Source organism: Orycteropus afer, unplaced genomic scaffold, assembly GCF_000298275.1.
Source record: "Orycteropus afer afer isolate SDZICR_OR568_19922 unplaced genomic scaffold, OryAfe1.0 scaffold00154, whole genome shotgun sequence".
NCBI classification, from domain to species: Eukaryota; Metazoa; Chordata; class Mammalia; order Tubulidentata; family Orycteropodidae; genus Orycteropus; species Orycteropus afer.
In genome coordinates, this window is record NW_006921741.1 from 2,084,117 (window position 1) to 2,105,526 (window position 21,410).

The 21,410-nt window shown below is 36.3% G+C and overlaps 1 protein-coding gene across 1 annotated transcript in view; it reads right to left on the reverse strand.

Annotated features, from left to right (window-relative positions):
• DLG2 (discs large MAGUK scaffold protein 2) overlaps positions 1 to 21,410 on the reverse strand; it is a 1,122,948-nt gene that overhangs the window by 20,429 nt on the left and 1,081,109 nt on the right. The window contains exons 16-17 of the mRNA XM_042781713.1: positions 12,162 to 12,261; positions 7,459 to 7,500 (exon numbers count right to left, since the gene is read on the reverse strand). Coding sequence (XP_042637647.1) covers positions 7,459 to 7,500; positions 12,162 to 12,261 — 142 coding nt within the window. The remainder of the gene's footprint in view (positions 1 to 7,458; positions 7,501 to 12,161; positions 12,262 to 21,410) is intronic.

Genomic DNA, 21,410 nt, shown 5'->3' on the forward strand with positions numbered 1-21,410 from the left:
AAATAACTATGGAAAGTACATTGGCTTTAGCCTGTTGCTGATGAGTCAATTCCAACCCATAGGGACCCTGTAGGACAGAGTAGAACACCTCCTAGGGTTTCCAAAGCTGTAAATCTTTGTGGAAGCAGATTACCACATCTTTCTCCAATTGAGCAGCTGGTGGGTTCAAGCCATCCACCTTTTGGTTAGCAGCTGAGTGCTTAATCACTGTGCCATCAGTGCTCCTCACTGGCTTTAGGCAATTATTTTACCCAGTTAATGAACTGGCCATGGGATCAGCCCTCTCAGCTGCAAATGCAGAAGGGTTCGCTTTTTGCATTAGGCCTGTGGTTGGCTGTCCTTTGGTGGGGAGATCATTTAGGGCTATTAAACATTACTTTCTATCTGCAGATCTGTACAGAAGAAGTGTAGCATGAGTCATGAAAATTCAGGAATTCTCCTGAATTCAAAGGGCAATTAATCTCATTGCTTTTATATCCTCACTGCCCTTGAAACATTCACAGTCCATCAATACCAAGTGTGCAGCTTTCGACAGTCATGGTACCAGGAAAAGGTGTGAACTTTATAAGTTGATTTTGGTAATGGCAACTGATTTTGGAAAGATAAGCTATATGCTGGTAAAGCTGTGGAGTATATATATCTTCCCTGGAGGCTGGGTAGCTGATGGGGGGCATGGGGTCTTAATTTCTCAAGTGTGAGAAATGGCCCCATGTCTGTCACATCTTATCTTACCCTCAAGCAGGGCCAATTCTCAGAATGGCACTTCTGTGCCAGGCTGCTTTCTAAAGGCACTGTGGGTGGGCCATGATGCTCTTCTTCAGTGGTATCTACCCATGGCTTCTCCAGAAGTGTTCAGGGGACTTTCTTACATCTGGGCGGGAGGTTGGTATGTGAAGAGTAGTATTCACAACTTCTTGTACTCAGGAAATAAATGATTTTTTTTTAATAAATAAATAAATTTACAAAGTCCAGCCCCTAGCCTTCACCCCACAATGAAGATTGATTGATTGCTAAGCTTTAGTTATCTGCTAAAGCCTGAGACATACAGAGACCATAGGAATTCAGATGGTAAATATTAAAGGTATTGGGGAACAAATACAGTTTTAGGCATAGAAGGATGGCAGAATAACACTACAACTTTCAACTGGAACTTCATAGAGAAATCTTCATAGCATGATTAATAGGTTAGAGGAGAATCCTCACCATGCGATAACAAAAGTTTTAAATATCAGGTGATGTTCAAAATCTCCACTATACTGGGAGCTCCATAAAGGCAAGGACTGAGTTTCATTTATCACTCTGTCCCCAGTACCCAGCCAATGCTTAACACAGAGATGTCAATGAATTGTTGCTCTGATTTCAGTAGTGGGAAACAGGATGAGCAGTGAGGCCAAAAATAGGTTCCGGTTTGTGTATTTGTGAATAGGGTCCTTTCACTTTAGAAAGTGTGGTTTTCTCTAAACAAATATAACATGTCATACTCACTTAGGCTTCTCTTGCAAATCATCCTGATAGGATATTCTTTTTTTAAATTTTTTATTGTGTTTTTTGGGAAAGTTTACAGAACCAATTGTTTTCTATCCAACAATCCGTACACATTTTGTTTTGTGACATTGATTGCAATCCCCATGATGTAACATCATTCTTCCTACTTCTTCTCTGTTATGGGCCATTCTAAAGGCTAAGTTGATTAAAAAAGAAAAAAAAAAATGTTTGATGTAAGTGTTTATAATCTGTGATTCAGAAAATCAGGATGAAGTAGCATAGTTAACTTATAAAGAATTAATTTTGTTGGAGAATTCTATAGTTTGTTTACTCACTGCTTTCTCTCTTTTGTTTAACTTTAAAACACACTGGTTATTATTCTGAGCTGTAGAATTGGCAAATAGCAATTGCCTATTGTATCAAAGCCCATCTCAATCTTAAAGAGTCTTTAAAAGTCAGGTACTGTGTAATGCCCAGGAAGCCTGAAGGGAAGCTATGGAGTTTGATTCTAATAACAGTTATGAGTTCAACAACTGATTTTCACTTTTATCTTCAAGAATAAAAATGTTTCTGAGTAATGGTTAGGAGACAATGTGGGGAGTATGAGGGAAAAAAGTCACAGCAATGAAGAAAAGGTAATTCATAGCTTTATGGTATTTTATCCATTGGTTTCTATTTCTCACAGTCATATCTTTTGAGGTAGGTACTGTAATGATCCCCATTTTACAGATGAAGTAGCTGAGATATTAATGGGGCCTATTCATTTTCTCAGCTATTAAGCAGTGGAGTCAAGATTTAAAACCATATCTATTTTGACTCCTTGTTGAATTTCCTGGCAGTTTCAAAAGGTCAAGAGGTGTAGAATTCTCTGTAGGAGTTAAGAGGTAGAGGTAGGACATACAAATAAACAAAGCATGGATGGTAGAGATAGGAGCCAAACTTGGGTCAGAGTCACTAAGAGGCCATAAGGTGCTCCATCTGTAAACACCAACTCTTTTTGTAAATGCTGCTCTGTCATCTCCATAAAATAGTCATCCTTTGTAGTTTTTCTATTTTTTGCTTAGGAGGTGTTGGCACTTAGAAATAACAGCTGACTAGAAAGGTACAAACTATTTCTTGGTCTTGCTTTGGCAAACTCACGGCTGAAAGTGGGAGAGCAGCAGAGTGCCATGTGTGGACTTCGGCAGCTGTCAGAGACTTAGCAGAGGAGGTTGTAGCATCTCCATGAAAACACTATGCATTCAATGTGGAAGTGAATCATTCAGACCCTAATATATCTTAATGATAGGTAAAAGCAAGTTGTTCTTTAGGAACTCTTAGAAGCTAGAAAAGAGAGAAAGGAAGTAAAGGCTAGTGGCAGTATATTTAATAATCTATATTTAGTGCTTAGTGTCTGCATATGATGATTAGTAAGACTAAGGTTTTGGGAGACACAGTATGTTAGTGCTAAGAAAGTCTTTGGGGAACATGGGGTTCATAGATAACAAATGTGTAGCATGTGTTGTATATTCCCTTATTACCTGCTATTGATGTTGTTGTTTTGTTGTTGTTATGTGCTATCGAGTCTGACCCAACTCATAGCAACCTCTCCTTGGGTTTCTGAGGTGGTATCACTATGGAAGTAGATTGCCCATCTTCCTTTTGAGGCGTGGCTGGTGGGTTTGAACTGCCAGACTTCTGGTTAGCAGTCTTGATAGGCATCACAACTTGATCATTGCCCTCATTACTGATGAGTGTCACCTTGGCCTCTGAATACTTTTGACTCCTGGTAAAGCTGTGACCAATTGGTCAGAATTGAAATATCAATTTACATCCATTTGTTATCTTTGTTTTAGTCCAAGCTACTCATTTTACAGAGGAGAGAACTGAGGTTCAAAAAGGTTGAGTGAGTTCTTCAAGGTCACATAATGAATTAATGATTCATTATCTTCATAGCATGTTTGGATGACTGATATACAAACAACCCTTATAATCAGGGTTAGTATATAGGTAATGCTATATAAATATCAGGGAGCTCTGGTGGCATAGTGCCTAAGGCATTTGACTGCTAGCCAGAAGGCTGGCAGTTCAAACCCAGCAGCCACTCCTTGGAAGGACTGGGCAATCTACTGTAGAGATACCACCTCAGAAAACCAAGGAGGGATCACTACGAGGCCCATTCGACTTCGACTCGATAGCAGTGAGTGATATAAATGTTGCTTGTATAATATGGAATGGTTAAAATGTACTCAATAGAAAGTCTCAAGGGGCTTGGATTATAAAATTAAAATACAGGAAAAATCAATAATGTATGGATTAATAATTAAAAGGCCTTGGTTTGACTTTCAGTGCCACCAGTTATTGGTGAGCTAAGTAGCTTCTTAGAGCTTCAGTTTCTTCATCTGTAAATAGGACTATCAATATAAGAGCTATCTCATAGTTTTGTTGCAGAAATCAAATGAGATAATAGATGTAATGAAACGGCTTTATAAAGACTAAAGAACTATTCTCAAGGGCAGTACTTGAGAAGAGTGGAGAATATGGGTGCCATTTGACTTACTCTGTTGGAGAAGTCTTGAAATTCCTCATCTCAACATCTCCATTTCATTTTGGTAATTTCTTCAAAGCTTATTTTTTTAAAAAAATACTACTTAACTGATGAGCACCAGTGGGTTAGATGGATACTCACTAACTCCCTTATACCCATAATAACTTGAAGAGCTTTATAGAACTGTGAGGAAGATGGATGTTTAGCTGTGGTAGAGGCTTGCCTGGTCCCCATTGTACCTTGGTCTTTATTGCCTCCTGATACAAGGGCAATTGAAAAGTATGATATAAAACCACAAACACAAGTTTACACTTTACTACTTTGTTGATAGATAGAAATTGGGAGTTATCCTGTAAATAAGATAATTTTGATATGGCAGTTTGCATAATTAGAAAATGCATTGTAATTATCTTCATTTTAACTGGTGTCCCATAAAAGAATAATTATTCTGTAATACTTGAGAATGTGCAGCAAAGATCTGAGCTACTTATTCCAAATTAAGGTTCATTATGTGTGTGTCTGTGTATCTCAGGAAAGGTATGAGGCTTTCAAGCAAGGGTGCCACAATGTGAATGCAGTGTGAACACTGCCTGGGCCTTTCTGACTACTGATAACTTTTTAGCCATTTTACTCCCAGAGTGAACATGGAATCATTCTAAGAGTAAAAACACCTGCATATCAGTTGGCAGAGGGTCTTTTAAAAATATTTTTGTATACAGAAATTCACAAGACAAAAAAAGGAGTTGTAATTATACCATAAAGCCAGGAATGCAGAAAAATGCAGGCTGGCTCGATGTCAATGGTGTGGTACTTTCTGGAAGGCATCTCTTTCTAAACCTCTGTGATTTTCATTATACCACTGCTCTTACTGAAAAGATCCTTCCGTATCTTGTCTAGCTGGCAAGTGCCTCATCTTACCAAAATTAAGCCCAAAGGCCACTTCCTCTCTCACACTGTCTGCAGTGTCAGAAGTCCCCACTATTCTGGGGCAGACATCTATCCTACCATCTGTCACACTTTTGTGCACATTTTTATTTAGTGATCTCTCTCTTCCTGTCAATGTGTACCGAATTCCAGAGTTTGGTGATCTCATATTGGGCCCCGTGGTACCTGTGAAGAGTGCCTGGTACATAGAACATATTGAGTAAGTAAATGAATATTCCTCACATTCCAACTTGGAGAAAGAAATGACCTTTTCCCCCTCTTCTGAGCTGTGACAAATGCTCCTCTACTTTTTTATTAAAAAAAAAAAAAAAAAAAAAAGTAAACCTGAGTGGCTGCCTCCTGTACCTCAGAAGAGACCCAAACCAATATGGATTATTAGTCTTCCCACTTGCCCTAAATATATCATAGAATCCAGTTTCAAATCTTCTTTCTTATCATAGATAATTCTAGCTTCTTCCAAATTTATTCATTCAATAAACTCAAAAAACATTTATGTAGACTATAATTTAGGAGTGAAAAGAATGATTTATGTTAGATTAGAGCATCACTATGAAAAACTTGTCAAGTAGCTGAAAGCCTTGGCCTAGTAATTTAATGATCTTGGGAAGAACATTCCCATCTTGGAAATAGAGAAAGAATAGCCTCTAAAAGGGAGCCCTGTGGTGCTATTAATCAAAAGGTGGGTGGTTTGAAGTCACCAGCTGTTCTATGGGAGAAAGATGTGGCAATTGTACTCTGTCCTATAGATTTACTAGGAGTCAGAATTGACTTGATGGTAGTAGGTTTTGGGCCTCTAAACAGGTAGGATTTCTAAAGAAAAATGATATAGTTTTCATAAAGAACAAGACATGATATTTTCTTTCTCTATTCCTGTATCTAATGGATGGAAACAAAGCACTTGAAAATTAAAAACTGAAAAATGAAGAAATTTGTACCATTGGTGTTCGTAAAATCCAACAAACAAGTTATATTTTTCCTCCTACTAAATTGAGGGTAGTTCAAGTGTTAGGAAGATAAGCTTGTTTATTCTTTCTTGGCCTGGATTCTTTGTATTTAAAAAAATGAGAAGAGGGAGACAAAATTTTTCCCAAGTTGGGATATTCATAAAGTTATCAGCATAGGAGGAATATAAAAATGTTAAGTGCCTTAGGTTGAGGATAAAAATTAGTTCTAACACTATTTGTTGCTGTAAGTTGATCAAGGGTATCTAATCATAGTTTTCCATTTCAATCAGTGGTTTCTATCACTGTTCTGTATCTGCTGTCTTTTCATTTTTGTACTTTTTTTTCCCTACTTGCCACCAATCCAATTCTTCAAAGCCTTTCTCAAAATCCTAACTGCATTTCATTTGCTGTACTCCAAGAATACTATTTGGCTCTCCATCTTAACAACAACAACAACAAAGCAGGGTTTTGTAAAGTACCATGCTATTAAGGGGAAAACAAAACAAAACTTTTCTGGTTTTCAATTCCTACTATATTCAGGCAAAGACAATGCCCGTTTATCTTTTGGTAGTTGTGGGTCACGTATGTTGGGCCTGCAGTTTTCTAATATCCTTGGCAATTACTTCTTGGGTAATCCATTCACTAAGAAATAGAAATTAATATTATAGAAATAGTAAGGATCCTAGTAATAATATGTACCTATTTTAGTCACCAAAAACCGAAAGTAGGTGGTAAGAAACCATAAGAACTGATAAAAGCATGTGCTTGGTGAATATTTCTATATACTAAGCAAATGGCTTGAGGTGACCAAACCAAGGCCAAAAATAATTTTTAAAAAGTTACCTACCTTTCCTTAGATTCTTACCTAATCCAAGATTTGATCACTTTTTTTTTTTAAATGTGCGCTCCTTCAACATTAGAGGATGAAACTTTTCATCACTTCCCCGTTACCAAAAAATTAAGTTAGATATATGTATCTTAAAATATTAATCAGGACCAGAAGTGATACAAAAGCTTCACACTTGATATAAAAGAAACACGGCAGTTTATAAAGATTTCTCTTATAAAGGGATCCAGAAAAAGAAAGGAAAAGGCAAAATAAGATGAAAAATAGAACCATGATGACTTTTCAATCTTCTTGGAGGGAGTTTGGAGAAAAAAAAAAAAACCCTGGGAAGGAAACTTTGTTTGTTACCAGAGGTGGAAAGGGAGGGGAAGGAACACTGCAAAAAATTGGGGTGTATGGAGAATGTCAGAATTCACTGGGCCAAACTTTTCCCCTACCTTTTTTGAGAGAATTGAATTGCTGGGCCACAACCAAATGAAGGTGAAATTGTTTATTAGCAAGACTGCTGCTGTTGCTAGCACAAATCACATAAGAATCTGCTGATGGTCCTAGCGACTATTATATCTTTCCACATCAAATGATTTCATTTCAAGCCATTTGCTTCAGATAAAGATGATAAAGGGCAGTAATTGAAAACAACAACAAAAGTCTGAAATGACCACCACAGGCAATTGCAAAGAAAAGAATCACAAACCAAAGCAATAACTTACGGTAGCTACTCTCGCTATCGCTGGCATTAGAAGAAACATGTTCTGCAAGAACAGCACAGCAAATTAAAGAGATACCAAGCAGCCAGAACTTAAAGGAATACACTCATGCAAGGCTATTGGAAATGTGAGCAAAAGGCAAGTAAAAGGCCACAGAGGAGACTGCCTTAAGAAAATGCATAGATAAGATAAAGAAGATGAAAACTTTATCTCTATTTTACCAGGACATATTGCAGTACCTTCTTTTTAGCAAATAAGGAAACAATCTTTAATTCCAACAAAGTATAATGTCATACTAAGAAATGTACTCATTGCCATCGAGTCAGATCCGACTCATAGCGACCCCTCCTTGGGTTTCTGAGGCGGTATCACTATAGAAGTAGATTGCCTAACCTTCCTTCCACACAGTGGCTGGGGGGTTTGAACCACCAGCCTTCTGGTTAGCAGTCAAATGCCTTAGGCACTATGCCACCAGAGCTCCTTATAAATACTTGTTGTTGTTGTTGTTGTTTGCTGTCGAGTCGCCCCCGACTCATAGCGACCCCTCCTTGGGTTTCCGAGGCAGTATCACTACAGAAGTAGGATTGCCCAACCTTCCTTCCAAGGAGTGGCTGGTGGGTTTGAACTGCCAGCCTTCTGGTTAGCAGTCGAGTGCTTTAGCCATTATGCTACCAGAGCTCCCTATAAATACTTAGACCCATTCATTTAGCTCTGATTGTCCAGCATCATATAACAAAGGCCAGTGTGTCTTGACTAGATAATTCTTGGCTCCAAATTCATCAGTTTCTGGTGTGTAGGCAGTTTTCTTGCTGGCTTTTATGTTTCTGCATTTTTCAGGAATATTGCATTTCAAATCCTGGAATGCAATATTGATCCCTGGTATCCCTTGAGTTTTATTTCTGTTTAAATGGTTTCTAAACGAATTCTCAGGATAAAAAGAGGATTGTTGTAAACTTTTTTTTGGCTTCAGGAGTGAGTAGAAAATCTTGGAGGAAGAAATGAGCTGGTGAAAACTGTTTTATTTTAAGATCCTTGGTTGTGTAGTTACTGGGTTTTTGGAACAGGCAGGAGATAAATGGCCATTCTTGTAGAATGGGAAGGTGTTAAGGTCCTAGAGCAAGAGTGTGTTTTTAATTTCTGTTGGATGACTAAATTGCATGGTGATACTACAAATTGGCTTTTCATAAAAAACAGTTTAGCTAACATAACAGGAACTTAATGGTTATATGCCAGAAAAAAAAGAGTTTCTTTCCAATGTTAATTCTTTTCATCTGTACTATTTATTAAATTATAGAATATAAACTCACCAACTTATCAAACTCTTTGTGTATCAAGTTAATTATAGGACAGGTGACTTGACTTCTGAAGCTCATTAGCAGTAATGTCAGTTTACTTATTTTTTGTAAGTGACAGCTGTTAAATACATTTTTAGAAAGAAAAACATATAACATTATTCCCTGTTAAAGAAACAAAAGTGCTTTAAAATGTATTTGATAGTGCAGATTCTTGCCAGTTGAATCAGTTAGTTTTACAGCAGGAAACTAATGAAAACCAAAGCATGAGTTAAATTCACATGAATCATTTCTCTATTTCTGTGCTCTATGGTAGAACTGCATCCCTAATTTAGGCAAACATTTTATAACTGCTGAGTGGCACTAGGAAAAGAAGTAGGATGGATTTGTTTACTGTTACTGAAAAGTCAAGCCAACAATAATGTATCTTCATATATATACAAAGGGAATATTATTGTCTTAAATCCCTTGAACTGGGGATGATATTTTTTAAATAATTTAGAATGAGCTATACTATTTATGGAGAAATTTAGGAAGAGAAGTTCCTAAAGAAGTTCCTAAATTTCAGAAGTCACGTCACCTGTCCTATAATTATATATATAATAAATGTGCTTTATTTAACAGCCAATCTTTATTAGTGTCTAGATATTGTATGTCAGAATTTTTCCATTTCATAGATAGAAACTTTAAAATAAGTTTTAACTAAAGTCCAAATTATTGTCAACATTAGCGTTAATTGGAAAGTAATTTTACCTAGCAAAATCTGTTCAGTTTTTAAAGAATAAACATTTGCACATTCAGTATTTAAAAGGGCATCATTTGTATTTTTGACACTCTAGTGGCAACTGTTTTTTTAGTGATGTTCATTTATCAATACTCCCTCCAAAAAACAAACTCACTGTCATCAAGTCATTTCTGACTCATAGCAACCCCCACTGGGTTTCCAAGGTTGTAAAATCTTTACGGAAGTAGATAGCCCAATCTTCCTTCCATGGAGCAGCTGGTGGATTTGAAACACCTACCATCTAGTTAGCAGTCAACCGCTTTATCCACTATACCACCAGAGCTCCTTTCATTTATCAATAGTAATATAAAAATGGGGAATTCTGGTAGCGTAGTGCCTAAGGTATCTGGCTGGTAACCAGAAGGCTGGTAGTTTAAACCCACCAGCCACTCCTCAGAAGGAAGATTGGGCAATCTACTTCTGTAGTGATACTGCCTTGGAAACACAAGGAAGCATCTTTATGAGTTGGATCTGCCTCAACATAATATAAAAATGCTTCCTTTTCCCCCTCAATTGAAAATTTACAAACTTTCTCTGTCCTTAATGCTATCCAGATAATGTTAGAATCAGTATTTGAATTTTAGCCACACATTTAATATGAAGTATGTCATGACATTTTTCTTAAAAGATAAAGTTTTCATCTTTAAGGAGATCAGTAGTTACTCTTGATTAGATGTTGTTTTCTCTTATATAAGAAAATGTGTTTAAATGAACAATTAGAAGGAATTAGAAGGATGAAGATCATTGCACAGCTCTTGCAAATAAAGTCCAGCTCAGTGCTATTTTGTTTACACAAATGAAATGAACAGCTTCTAAAAATATTGCCCATAGTTGTTAAATTAAAAAAAAAAAAAAAGCAAAAACAAAAAAGCCCAGAGAAACCAATAAGCATATGATACAGTTGCAAAAGACAAAAAACTGTGTTCTTATTTCATTGGTGTCTACACAATGGAGTTAGTATTAAATAAAGATTATAGTATATTCATACATGGGATTATTATTTTGTAATTGCTCAAAGCAGTGAGACACATAACTAGAGAATTTGAAAGTTGAATGTATTTTATATTTTACTACATCTATAAAATCTGATTATGCAAGGCAGCTAATAAATCATTGATAGAAAAACATTAATACATATCTAAAACTTTATCATACAAACGTTGCAAGCAGGATCACTGCAAGTCAGAAAAAAAAATCAGTCAAAGTTAGATAACAAAGAATTATTCATGGAAGATCAGATAGCTTAATATTTACTTTTTGAGAATACATGTTCCTCTTGACTATAAAATAGCTCCTTTACTAATAGCAAGTACAACGCAATTATGGAATTTGGCAAGGTTATTAAATATTTCCGTGTGAAAAGGCAGAAGAAAGAACATAAACGTTTCTACTTTCCTTTTCTAGAACGTTTAGCTCACCCTTTCTTTCAACATGGTTTCTTGCTCTCTGGCAGATATTAGGCAACAGAGCAAGTGATGCAACAGTTGGCATCAGGACCATGTTGACATTAACACACGGTCAGAAAGGGAGGGTGTTAACTGCAACAGAAGTTAGAGTGCCTGACACACTTTGCTTTTAAATGCTGACATGCAGAACAAAACGATTGAAAATTACTTTTTAGGAGCATTCACAGCTAGGTAACAAATAAAACTTGTATCTTGTGCATGCTAGGAGTGAAAGTTCCTCAAGAAAAGGAACAAAAGCCAAACTCAAAAGGAAAGGAAAAGAAAAGAAAAGTTACAGTGACCATTCCTGGGAACTTACTCAGAGTCTTTGTTCCATAACCGTCGTCACCTAATCCGGGGATGTCCTGCATGGAAGTCCCCAGAGAGAGCAATGAGAGAGGAAGAACAGCCACGGAAGAGGAAGGAAGAAGTCAGTGGAGTTGAAATGGGTACTACCATGACAGACTGTGTTGCCTAAACAATCTGGATCCTACTCTCTCTCCTTTTGAAACAATTTTTACCCCAGATCTCCTGGGCTGAGACTCAAGAAGGAAATTTCTTGCTGATTTGTAAAGCACCCAAAACGTTTAAACAAATCATGAAACATTCATTTAGCAATTTTTTGCCTACTATCAATGTTGCCACAGAAATGCACTACATAAAATAATGATCCACTCCAAATTTCATGGCACATTCTTAGATTTAGTATCCATTAATATAATTTCATTGCTCACCAAGTCAGTATTTAATATTTGATGGCAGGGAAGAATGGGCAAATATGCTAATAATCAATATAGGTGATTAGATGGCATTCAAAAAAATAAATACATATGTGGCAATAGAATCTCATATTCTTGCCCAGAAAATAATTTGTCTCAAGCCCTAGAGTTGCATGAGAGAAAAGTCAAACCAGACCCAGTTCTGGTCACAGATAAATCCTGGCTGGAACTAAGTCTCAGTTCCCACAAGTTTCTCTCCAATGCTTTCTGCAAAGAAAAGCAGAATCAAGGGAAGGATCCAGACTGCAGTCAAACACTGGTCACAGTAGTAAGACCTGACCTGCCTGCCTGCAGTGTTTGTTTGCCTAGGCGTGTGACGTGGAGGAGCCTATATCATGCGTGTTGCCCTTGAAGGATTTTTTTTCTCTTGTGTGGCATGTGACATTATCTTTGAGAATCTACTTACGTTCAGGATCACTGGTTTCCTGCTCACTCTGCTCCTTGTTCTTGTAGAATGGGAATTTTCGTGAAAAGATGAAGCTCTTTTTACGCTTGTCATTGAATGACTGTGAAGGAGAAAAGGCATGGGGCAAAAACAGGGGACGTCTAATTGTTGTCACACTCATGCTGACAAAACAACTAGTTTGTAAAAGCAGAGAGAGCTGTTGTGACGCAAGTGGGTACTCAAAAGAGGTGCCAGAGAGTCCCTAAAGGTCAGATTTTATTTTCTAGGGGTGTAAATTCTGCATGATGACACCTAGAAAAATTGTCTTCTAAATGCAAGACTGGTTGCAGATAAATTGTGATGGAGGAAAAGGGTCTTAAAAGAAGACCCAGGGTCTCTATCCTGGCTCTATACCTTGCCAGCCCCTGACCTCAGACAGGTAAATTAATCTCTCTGAACCTCATTGTCTTAACCTGCAAAATGAGGATAATGATGGCAGCTCTTAGACTGAGTCTCACATAAGGCAATGTAAAGGTTAAGTGTGGTACAAATAGCATCTTTATCATTATCATCAGGTAAAAAAACCTTTTCAGGGAAACTAGTTTTTAGTTTTCTTCTCAGAAGTGAGTATCATGTGCTTGCCCAGAAGACCCCCTTAAGAAACCTCCATTTGCTCCACTGCTGCTGTTACTCTGTAAATGCTTTGTGGGTTTTTTTTTTTTGGGAAATGTGTTCACAGTCGTATTGCAAACTATAGGCCATGCAAGTCTTATTTTTAAAATGATATGTGAGTAAGAGATTAATATGTTTCACCAGCTTGATTATAAGACTTACTTGACTGATTGGCTCTCAAGGTCTTTTAGCTGCTTAATAAAATTAAAATCACTATCCAAGAAACAACATTTGCTGTCACATAGGTATTATTAAAATGAATGTGCCAAAGACTCTGAAGGGAGTTTGAAAGGAGTGTTGTAAAACAGGTTTAGCAATGACAGCTGAAGGAATAAAGGTAGAGCTAGCAAGGTGACGACTTGGAAGGAAAGAGTAATTGTTTGGATGTGTACATTTTTGGATGTGTACATTTGGGCCATTGGTGGAAATCCATGCCTTTTCTTGTGGATATGAAGCTTGACAAAATAGTGTTAATGACTTTACTTTCTTTGCATACTCATGCACTCCCATATTACATATCCATTTTGGTAATTGTGTTCATTTAGAAAACATTAAAGCACTAAAATTTTGGTAGTATCATTCAGCAAATCCTGGCTTTTGTAGACACTAGGAACTGTTGCCAAAATCAGTGGAGATTAAAAAAACAAAACAAAACAATAAAACATGATATTTATTAATATCTGAAAATAGGGCCAAATTGGATACGCCATATGCAAGGACTGAAAAAAAAAAAAAAAATAGTTCTCAGGGGCAAAAGAGGAATCACTTGGGAATTTATTATTCTGCTGAAAGTTCCTATGTTCAGTATGGTGTTATAATTTGTAATTAAGGATTAGTATCCAAAGAGAAGGCTAGAAACTCCCCTCAAATTTTCTCAGTTGAAAAATGATAGGTCCTTAAAAGAACATTAATTATTCTTGCATCACTCCAGTTTCATGCCACTTTTACATTTCAAGCATATCTAAACTTTAGTAACTGAAAATAAAGGAAAAAAAATATACCATGTAAGAATTAATGACATGTGATATTGCAAAGTATGTTAGACATATAACTTCAACATTACGGATGACTTGTCATGCAAAAATAATACAAATTTTCATGCAAATACAAAAAGTGCCAAAAAGGAGTAAAGCCTGAAGTCAAAATGTAGACACAGATGGACAACATAAAGGACTTTGGGGCCCCAAAGGAGGCTGCATGCAAACCACATCATTTAAATTGTGTCACGGGATCAAAGGAAAATGAAAATGTGTTGTCTGTGATTAAGTCCCTTATCTTTTCAAAGCAAGGAATGTAATGTGTTAACATTTCCCAACTATGAAAATGTTGTGTATCATGAGTCATCTGATTGGGACATAATAATACTGAACACCACACTTTTTAAAAGAACAGAAAATACATAACACTCCAAAATAAAATTATCTAACATATCAATCCATTTTGCATTGGAATTAAAGAGAAGGAAGTGGAATTGGTGGTTCAGTGTCCTTAGATTTATGAACACAAAACCAAATCCCAACCTCAGTTTATACTCAGAGTTAAAGTCACACCTTTAAAGGGTCTTACTTAAACATATCGAGTATAAGAGAATGTATCGGGTTCATAATGTTTTAACACTTTTTTTATTAGAACAATACCATTATATAAATTTCTTTGCTGCTGTAATTTTTTCTTTTAATTTAGAAAAGCAAAATCTGTTACACGAGTGTTAGGTGAGAATAATAAATTAGCACTTTTACTATTTATAGGATACATACTTCTAAAGGAACTGAGGGGTGGCTTACAGTTCTATTCTTAATCATTCTTGATCAATCCTATTCTTTCTATATTACAGTGTCTTAAATCCCAATCCATTGCTTTCCTGGCAGGAATCTTTAGAGAATGGGAACTTCTTTTAATAGAGACTTGGAACATATTAATCACGTGGTAAGGGGCAAGTTGGCATGTCTCATAATTCTATTTTGGAATTTGACTTAAATATTGGAGTTTTTATAAATAAAAGCTATAATACTGAGCACTTCTTGTGTGCCAGGCATGGTTCTAAAAGCCTTACATGTATTAATCTTGATGCTAACTCCACGAGGTTGGTACCATCATTATTCTCATATTGCCAAGGAGGAAACTGAAGTTTATAATTTTCTATCACTTGTCCAGAGTCACAGTTGATGATCAATGGAGTCAGGATTTGAATTTGCAAATATCCCTAACTGCACATATCACTGATCTTATGAATAAGAGAAGTTTCTGCAATTGAAGCCTGCTGTAAGCTGTTACTTAACATTAGTCTCTCTTAAATGATACCATTCCCTTCATCATTTCTGTGGCTTATTGCTGGGCAATTATTTATTTAAGCCCTCAGATGCTATCAGTTTCAATGACATCTTTGTTGGTTAGTTATCCAGCCCGTTACAATTTATTTTGCTATCTATTCATGATTCTGAGGGCGCTATTCTATTTTCTCATGTTACAAGTTACAATTATGTAAAACAAAACAAAACAAATTTCAGTAGGATAGTCTATGGATGGCAATCAAAAGATAATTTTCCTAATTTATAGAGACATAATATAGATTAGTGCATTGCTTAGGGCTAGAGAAAGGATGTTGAGAGAAAGGGAAATGACAGCTAATGAATACAGAGTTTCTTTTAAGAGAGATAAATATGTTCTAAAATCAGATTATGGTCAAGGTTACATAATTCTGTGACTATGCTAAAAAGCACTGAATTGTACGCTTTAACTGGGTGAATCACATAGTTTGGTATATGACTTATGTATACTTATATATATTTCAATGTAGTGGATTTTTTTTTTTTTTTTTAAAAAAAGAACTCCTTCCCAGCCTGTAAACCATGGGATGAGGGGAAACAACTACGGCAAGTTTATAATTTTATTTGGCATATATATATATATATATATATATAACCTTTAATTGAATAAGAGGAAACCACTCTCACTAACCCGTGCAATTATTCAGTTATAGATGTGTTTTGTTTATCCAATTCTGTTGTGTCTCTGTTAAATGAATACCTTTCATGTTGTGACAGACATTAGAACACCCAAACCAGGAGTCAGAATATTATCACTGCCATTCAGACATTTCCCCAACTTGGTTAAATGGCATGAAATTACCCCTCTTGACCTGGAGATGTCATGAAACTGGTGAACTAGCTTAAGATTAAACATACTTCAGGAAGAAAGGAAGGAAACAAAATGAAACCTCGAGGCAACCCCTCTCTGACTGAAGGCCCATGTTCTTAAAGACATAAGGAATATTGACCTCAGATTTTTATCTGTTTTGACCAGAAAACTTGAAAACCGTGGACCTGTTTTAATTTTTCCTCTTGTCTTCCTGTTCCTGATATTTCAGAGCTTCAAATGTTTCATGTTTCTAAAATGTCACCTTGGTGATAACGAATGTTCTCTGCACAGAATGTAGATTCCAATTTATAGTAAGGTCAGATATACCTCTTTACTTTTTCTTTGGTGTGGCTTCCTTATCTTTTATAGATGTTCCTTTCCTCTTAGTTCTTACTTATCTTCCCTCGTCTAAAATAAGAATGTTATTCCAATAAATTTGGACCCCACCTTGTATTACACATATCTTGTTTTTAAACAGAAAAGGAATTTTAAAACAAGAGTTTTAAGAACAAGTAAAATGAGGCAAAGTGGATGTTAAGGGGAGACAACAGCTGGCTTGAAGTGTGTCTCTCCTCAGAAATGTGTCTATATGAATATGTGGGAGCTCTGATAGCATAGTGGCTAAGACACTTGCCTGCTAACCAGACAGCTGGCGGTTCAAACCCACCAGCCACTCCTCGGAAGGAAGGTTGGGCAATCCTACTTCCGTAGTGATACTGCCTTGGAAACCCAAGGAGGGGTCGCTATGAGTCGGGTTTGACTCGATGGCACATAACAACAACAACATACATGTGTCTGTTGTTTTTGTCAGGTGCCATTGACTTTATTTTGACTTATAGTATCCCCATGTGACAAATTAGAACTGCCCCAAAGGATTTTCTAAGCTGAATTTTAAAAAAGTTTTTGTATTGTGATTTGCGTAAAAGTTTACAGAGCAAATTCACTTTCCATACAGCAGCTCACATTCACTTTGTCTCATGACCTTGACTACAATTTACCGCAATGCAACAGCTCCCCTCCCACTTCCCGATAGTTACCTCTTCCCTGTGTCCTTCCCTCTCATGCACTTCTGCCCCCAAGCTGCCTCCCTGTACATACACAGCCCTTCTATTCTCCCACGATTGATCTCTCCAAAGAGTATATCTACCTATTGTAAATGTCCAACTATTATGCCTGTCTTGTTTTTGGCTGGAAGCCACAGGAGTGGATTCAATTCCAGATACAGGGGGCAACTAGGGGCCATAGTGTCAGTAGTTCCATCAGGCTCTATTGGACCAGCAAAGGTTGGTGGATCTATTTCTGGGTTCTCAATTCTATACCATTGTCTATGTGTCCTGCCGTTGTACCAGTACCAGGAAGTTTTGACTAGTGTGGCTGTATAGTAGGTTTTAAGATTTGGCAGGGTGAGACCTCCTACTTTGCTCTTCTTCTTCAGTAGTGCTTTGCTTACCTGAGGTTTCTCTCCTTTTCATATAAAGTTAGTGATTGTTTTTTCCATATCCTTAAAGAATGTTGGTGGGATCTGGATTGAGATTGCATTGAATGTGTATAGATTGCTTTGGGTAGAATGGACATTTTCACACTGTTCAATCTTCCTTTCCACGAGCATGGTATGTTCTTCAATTTATGTAGATATTTTATGGTGTCTTGAAATACTCTTTTATAGTTTTCTTTGTAGAGGTCTTTTGTGTCCTTGGTAAGATTTATTCCCAACTCTTATATTTTTTCTGGTAGCTATTGTAAATGGTATTGATTTCCTTACTTCTTTTTCAGTGATCTCTTTTTGGTGTAGAGGAATCCAAATGATTTTTGGACGTTGATCTTGTATCTTGTCACTATGCTTAATCTCTCAATTAGTTCCAGTAGATTCTTTTACTGAGTCTCTTTGGGTTTTCTAGGTATAGGATCATATCATCAGCAAGTATGGATAGTTTGACTTCTTCCTTACCAATTTAGATGCCTTTGATTTCCCTTTCTTGCCTTATTTGCCCTGGCTAGGACTTCCAGTACAATGTTGAGTAGAAGTGGTGATAGAGGGCATCCATGTCTGGTTCCTATTCACAAGGGAAATGGTTTCAGTCTCTCTCCATTGAGCATAATGTTGGCTGTTGGTTTTGCATAGATGCCCTTTATTGTGTTGAGGAATGTCCCTTCTATTCCTATTTTGCTGAGAGTTTTGATCAGGAATGGGTGTTGGATTTTATCAAATCCTTTTCTGTATCGACTGATATGATCATGTGGTTCTTTTCCTTTATGGTAGATGATGTTGATTATTTTTCTAATGTTGAACCATCCCTGCATACCTGATATGAACCCCACTTGGTCATAATGAATGATTTTCTTGATATGTTATTGGAGTCTATTGGCTAGGATTTTGTTGAAGATTTTTTGAATCTATATTCATGAGGGATATTGGTCTGTCGTTTTCCTTTTGAGTGATATCTTTGCCTGGTTTTGGTATCAAGGTTATGCATGCTTCGTAAAATGTGTTAGGGAGGATTCCATCCTTTTCTATGTTTTGGAATAGTTTGAGTAGGATTGGTATCAGTTCTTCTCTGAATGTTTTGTAGAATTCTCCAGTGAAACCATCTGGGCCAGGACTTTTTTTAGTTGGTAATTTTTTTGATGACCTGTTCAATTTCTTCTTTTGTGATGGGCCTGTTCAACTTTTCCACATCAATCTGTGTTAGTTTAGGTAAGTGGTGTGTTTCTAGGAATCTGTCCATTTCTTCCAGATTTTCAAATTTGTTGGAATTTAGTTCTTCATAGTATCCTGATATTATTCTTTTTATTCCATTGGTTCTGTTGTTATGTCACCCATTTCATTTCTTATTCACGTTATCTGTATTCTCTCCCTCTTTTCCTTTGTTAAATTTGCCAGTAGTTTATCAATTTAACTAATCTTTTCAAAAAACCAACTTCTCATCTTGTTTTATTCTATTGTCTATTTTCTGTTTCATTGATTTCTGCTCGAATCTTTATCATTTCCTTTCTTCTGGTGACTGTTGGCTTTTCTTGCTGTTCTTTTTCTAATTGTTCGAGAAATCAGGTTAAAGTGTTGATTTTGGCTCTTCCTTTTTGATGTGTGCATTTATTGCTATAAATTGGCCTCTGATCATTGCTTTTGCTGTATCCCAAAGATTTTGGTATGTTGTATTTTCATTCTCATCTGATTCAAGGAATTTTTTTAATTTAATTTTTTTCTTTGATTAGCCAGTCATTCTTAAGGAGGGTGTTGTTCAGTTTCCATGTGTTTGCTCTTTTTCCATTGATCTTCCTATTGTTGATTTCTAATTTGATAGTCTGAGAAGATGCTTTGCAGTATTTTAATGCTTTTAAATTTATTATGGCTTGCTTTAAGGCCTACCATATGGTCTATCCTGGAGAATGTTCCATGAGCACTGGAAAAGAATGTATATTGTGCTGTACCCTGAGTGAAGTCCTCTGTAGATGTCTATAAAGTCAAGTTGGAGGATTGTATTGTTTAGTTCTTCTGCATCTTTGTTGAGTTCCTTTCCAATTCTATTTTTCATTGAAAGTGGTGTATTAAAGTCTCCCACTATGACTGTGGAGTCATCTATTTGCCTTTTCAATTCTGTTAAAGTCTGATTTATATATTTTGGGGGCTCTTTCATTGGATCCATAGCTATTTATTATGGTTATATCTTCATGTTCAATTGATCTTTTAATCATTATATAATGACTTTCCTTGTCTCTTATGGTGGTTTTTGTCTTAAAGTCAATTTGATCAGAAATTAATATTGCCATTCTTCCTCTTTTTTGGTTACCATTTGCTTGATATATCTTTTTCCAACCTTTGATTTTTAGTCTATTTTTGTCATTGTCTCTAAAGTGTGTCTCTTGTAGACAGCATATTGATGGGTCACGTTTTCTTATCCAGTCTGCAAGTCTCCATCTCTTGAGTGGTGCCTTTAATCCATTGATTTCAGTGTAATTATCGACAAGTATGAATTTGTTGCTATCATTTTGTTATATGTTTTTTCATGGTGGTCCTGGTTTCTTTGTTCCATATAATTTTCTGTGCTGAGCTCATTATGTTTATGAATTGTGTTACCATTTCCTTTTTTGCTGTTGTTTTAGTATTTGCTAAATATTTGTGCTTGTCCTCTTTTTTATTGTGGTGTGAAGGTTTATCATTTTTTCTTTGAGGTTACCCTGTGATTTATAATTTTCTCCCTGAGTTTAGAACAGTCCATTCATTCTATCTTGCAACCCTCTTGACTTCCTCATTGTTTAGAAGTTCTGTAACCACACAATATTTTCCTTCCTTTTGGTTTGTAGTTGTCCTCATTTGCCAATTTATGTCTCTGGATCCCTGTTTATAATCTTGTAAGCTTATTTTACTTCAGATACATCCATAGCTGTCTTGGTTTCTGGGTTATGTCATCTTGTGTATTAATGGTTGGTTGGTGTTTGCTATTATTGGTTCTCTGTTCAAAGGACTCCCTTTAGTATCTCTTGTAAGGTTTGTCTGGTTTTAACAAATTTCCTTAATTTCTGCTTATCTGGAAATCTCCTAATTTCACCACCATATTTGAGGGACAATTTTGCCAGGTATGTAATTCTTGGTTGGAAATTTTTCTCTTTCAAGGTTTTATGTATATACCATCCAATTGCCTTCTCACTTGCATGGTTTCTGCTGAGAAATCAGAGATGCTTCTTTTTGGTTGTGCTTTGTAAGTAAGTGCTTTTCATTTTTCCTGTGCTGCTTTCAGGATTGTTTCCTTGTCTTTGATTTTGATAAGTTTGATGATGATATGTCTTGGTGATTTTCTTCTGGGGTCTATCCTATTTGAGGCTCTTTAGACTTCCTGAATGTATATATTCTCATTTTTTGTCATATCAGGGAAGTTCTCTTCTAATAAAAATCTTGGGCAATTTTCTCAGTGGTTTTCTTTTTCTCTTCCCGTTCTGGAATTCCAATGACACATAAATTATTCCTTTTGATGGTATCCCACATGCACCTTAGGCTTTCTTCATTTTGTTTTGATCTTTTTTTCTGATTGATCCCTTTCCAAAGAAGTATTCAGGTATTTTGTCTTCTGTGTTATGAATTCTGTCTTCCATTGATTCGATTCTACACCTTTGCCCTTTCAGTGTCTCATCTATTTTGGAAAATTTAGTCTTAATCTTCTGGATTTCTATCTGTAGATTTTGTAGCCTTTCTAATTTTTTATTTATTTTGTCATTTTGTTCTTGCATTTTCTTCCAAAATTCTTCTAGGGTTTTGTCTGTGTTTTCTTTAACTTTTTCAGTGTTTTTCCTTGATCTGTCTCTAGACCTTTTAAAGGTACCTAAATGTAATTCTTTTGAATTACATTCTTTTGAACTTCCTTATCAGGGAGTTAAAATGCTGTTGCTTCTTTAGGGATGTGTTCTGGGTCTGTGTCCTCTCCCTTGTTTCTACCACTTTATCTTGCTTCTTTGTGCAGACTGCGA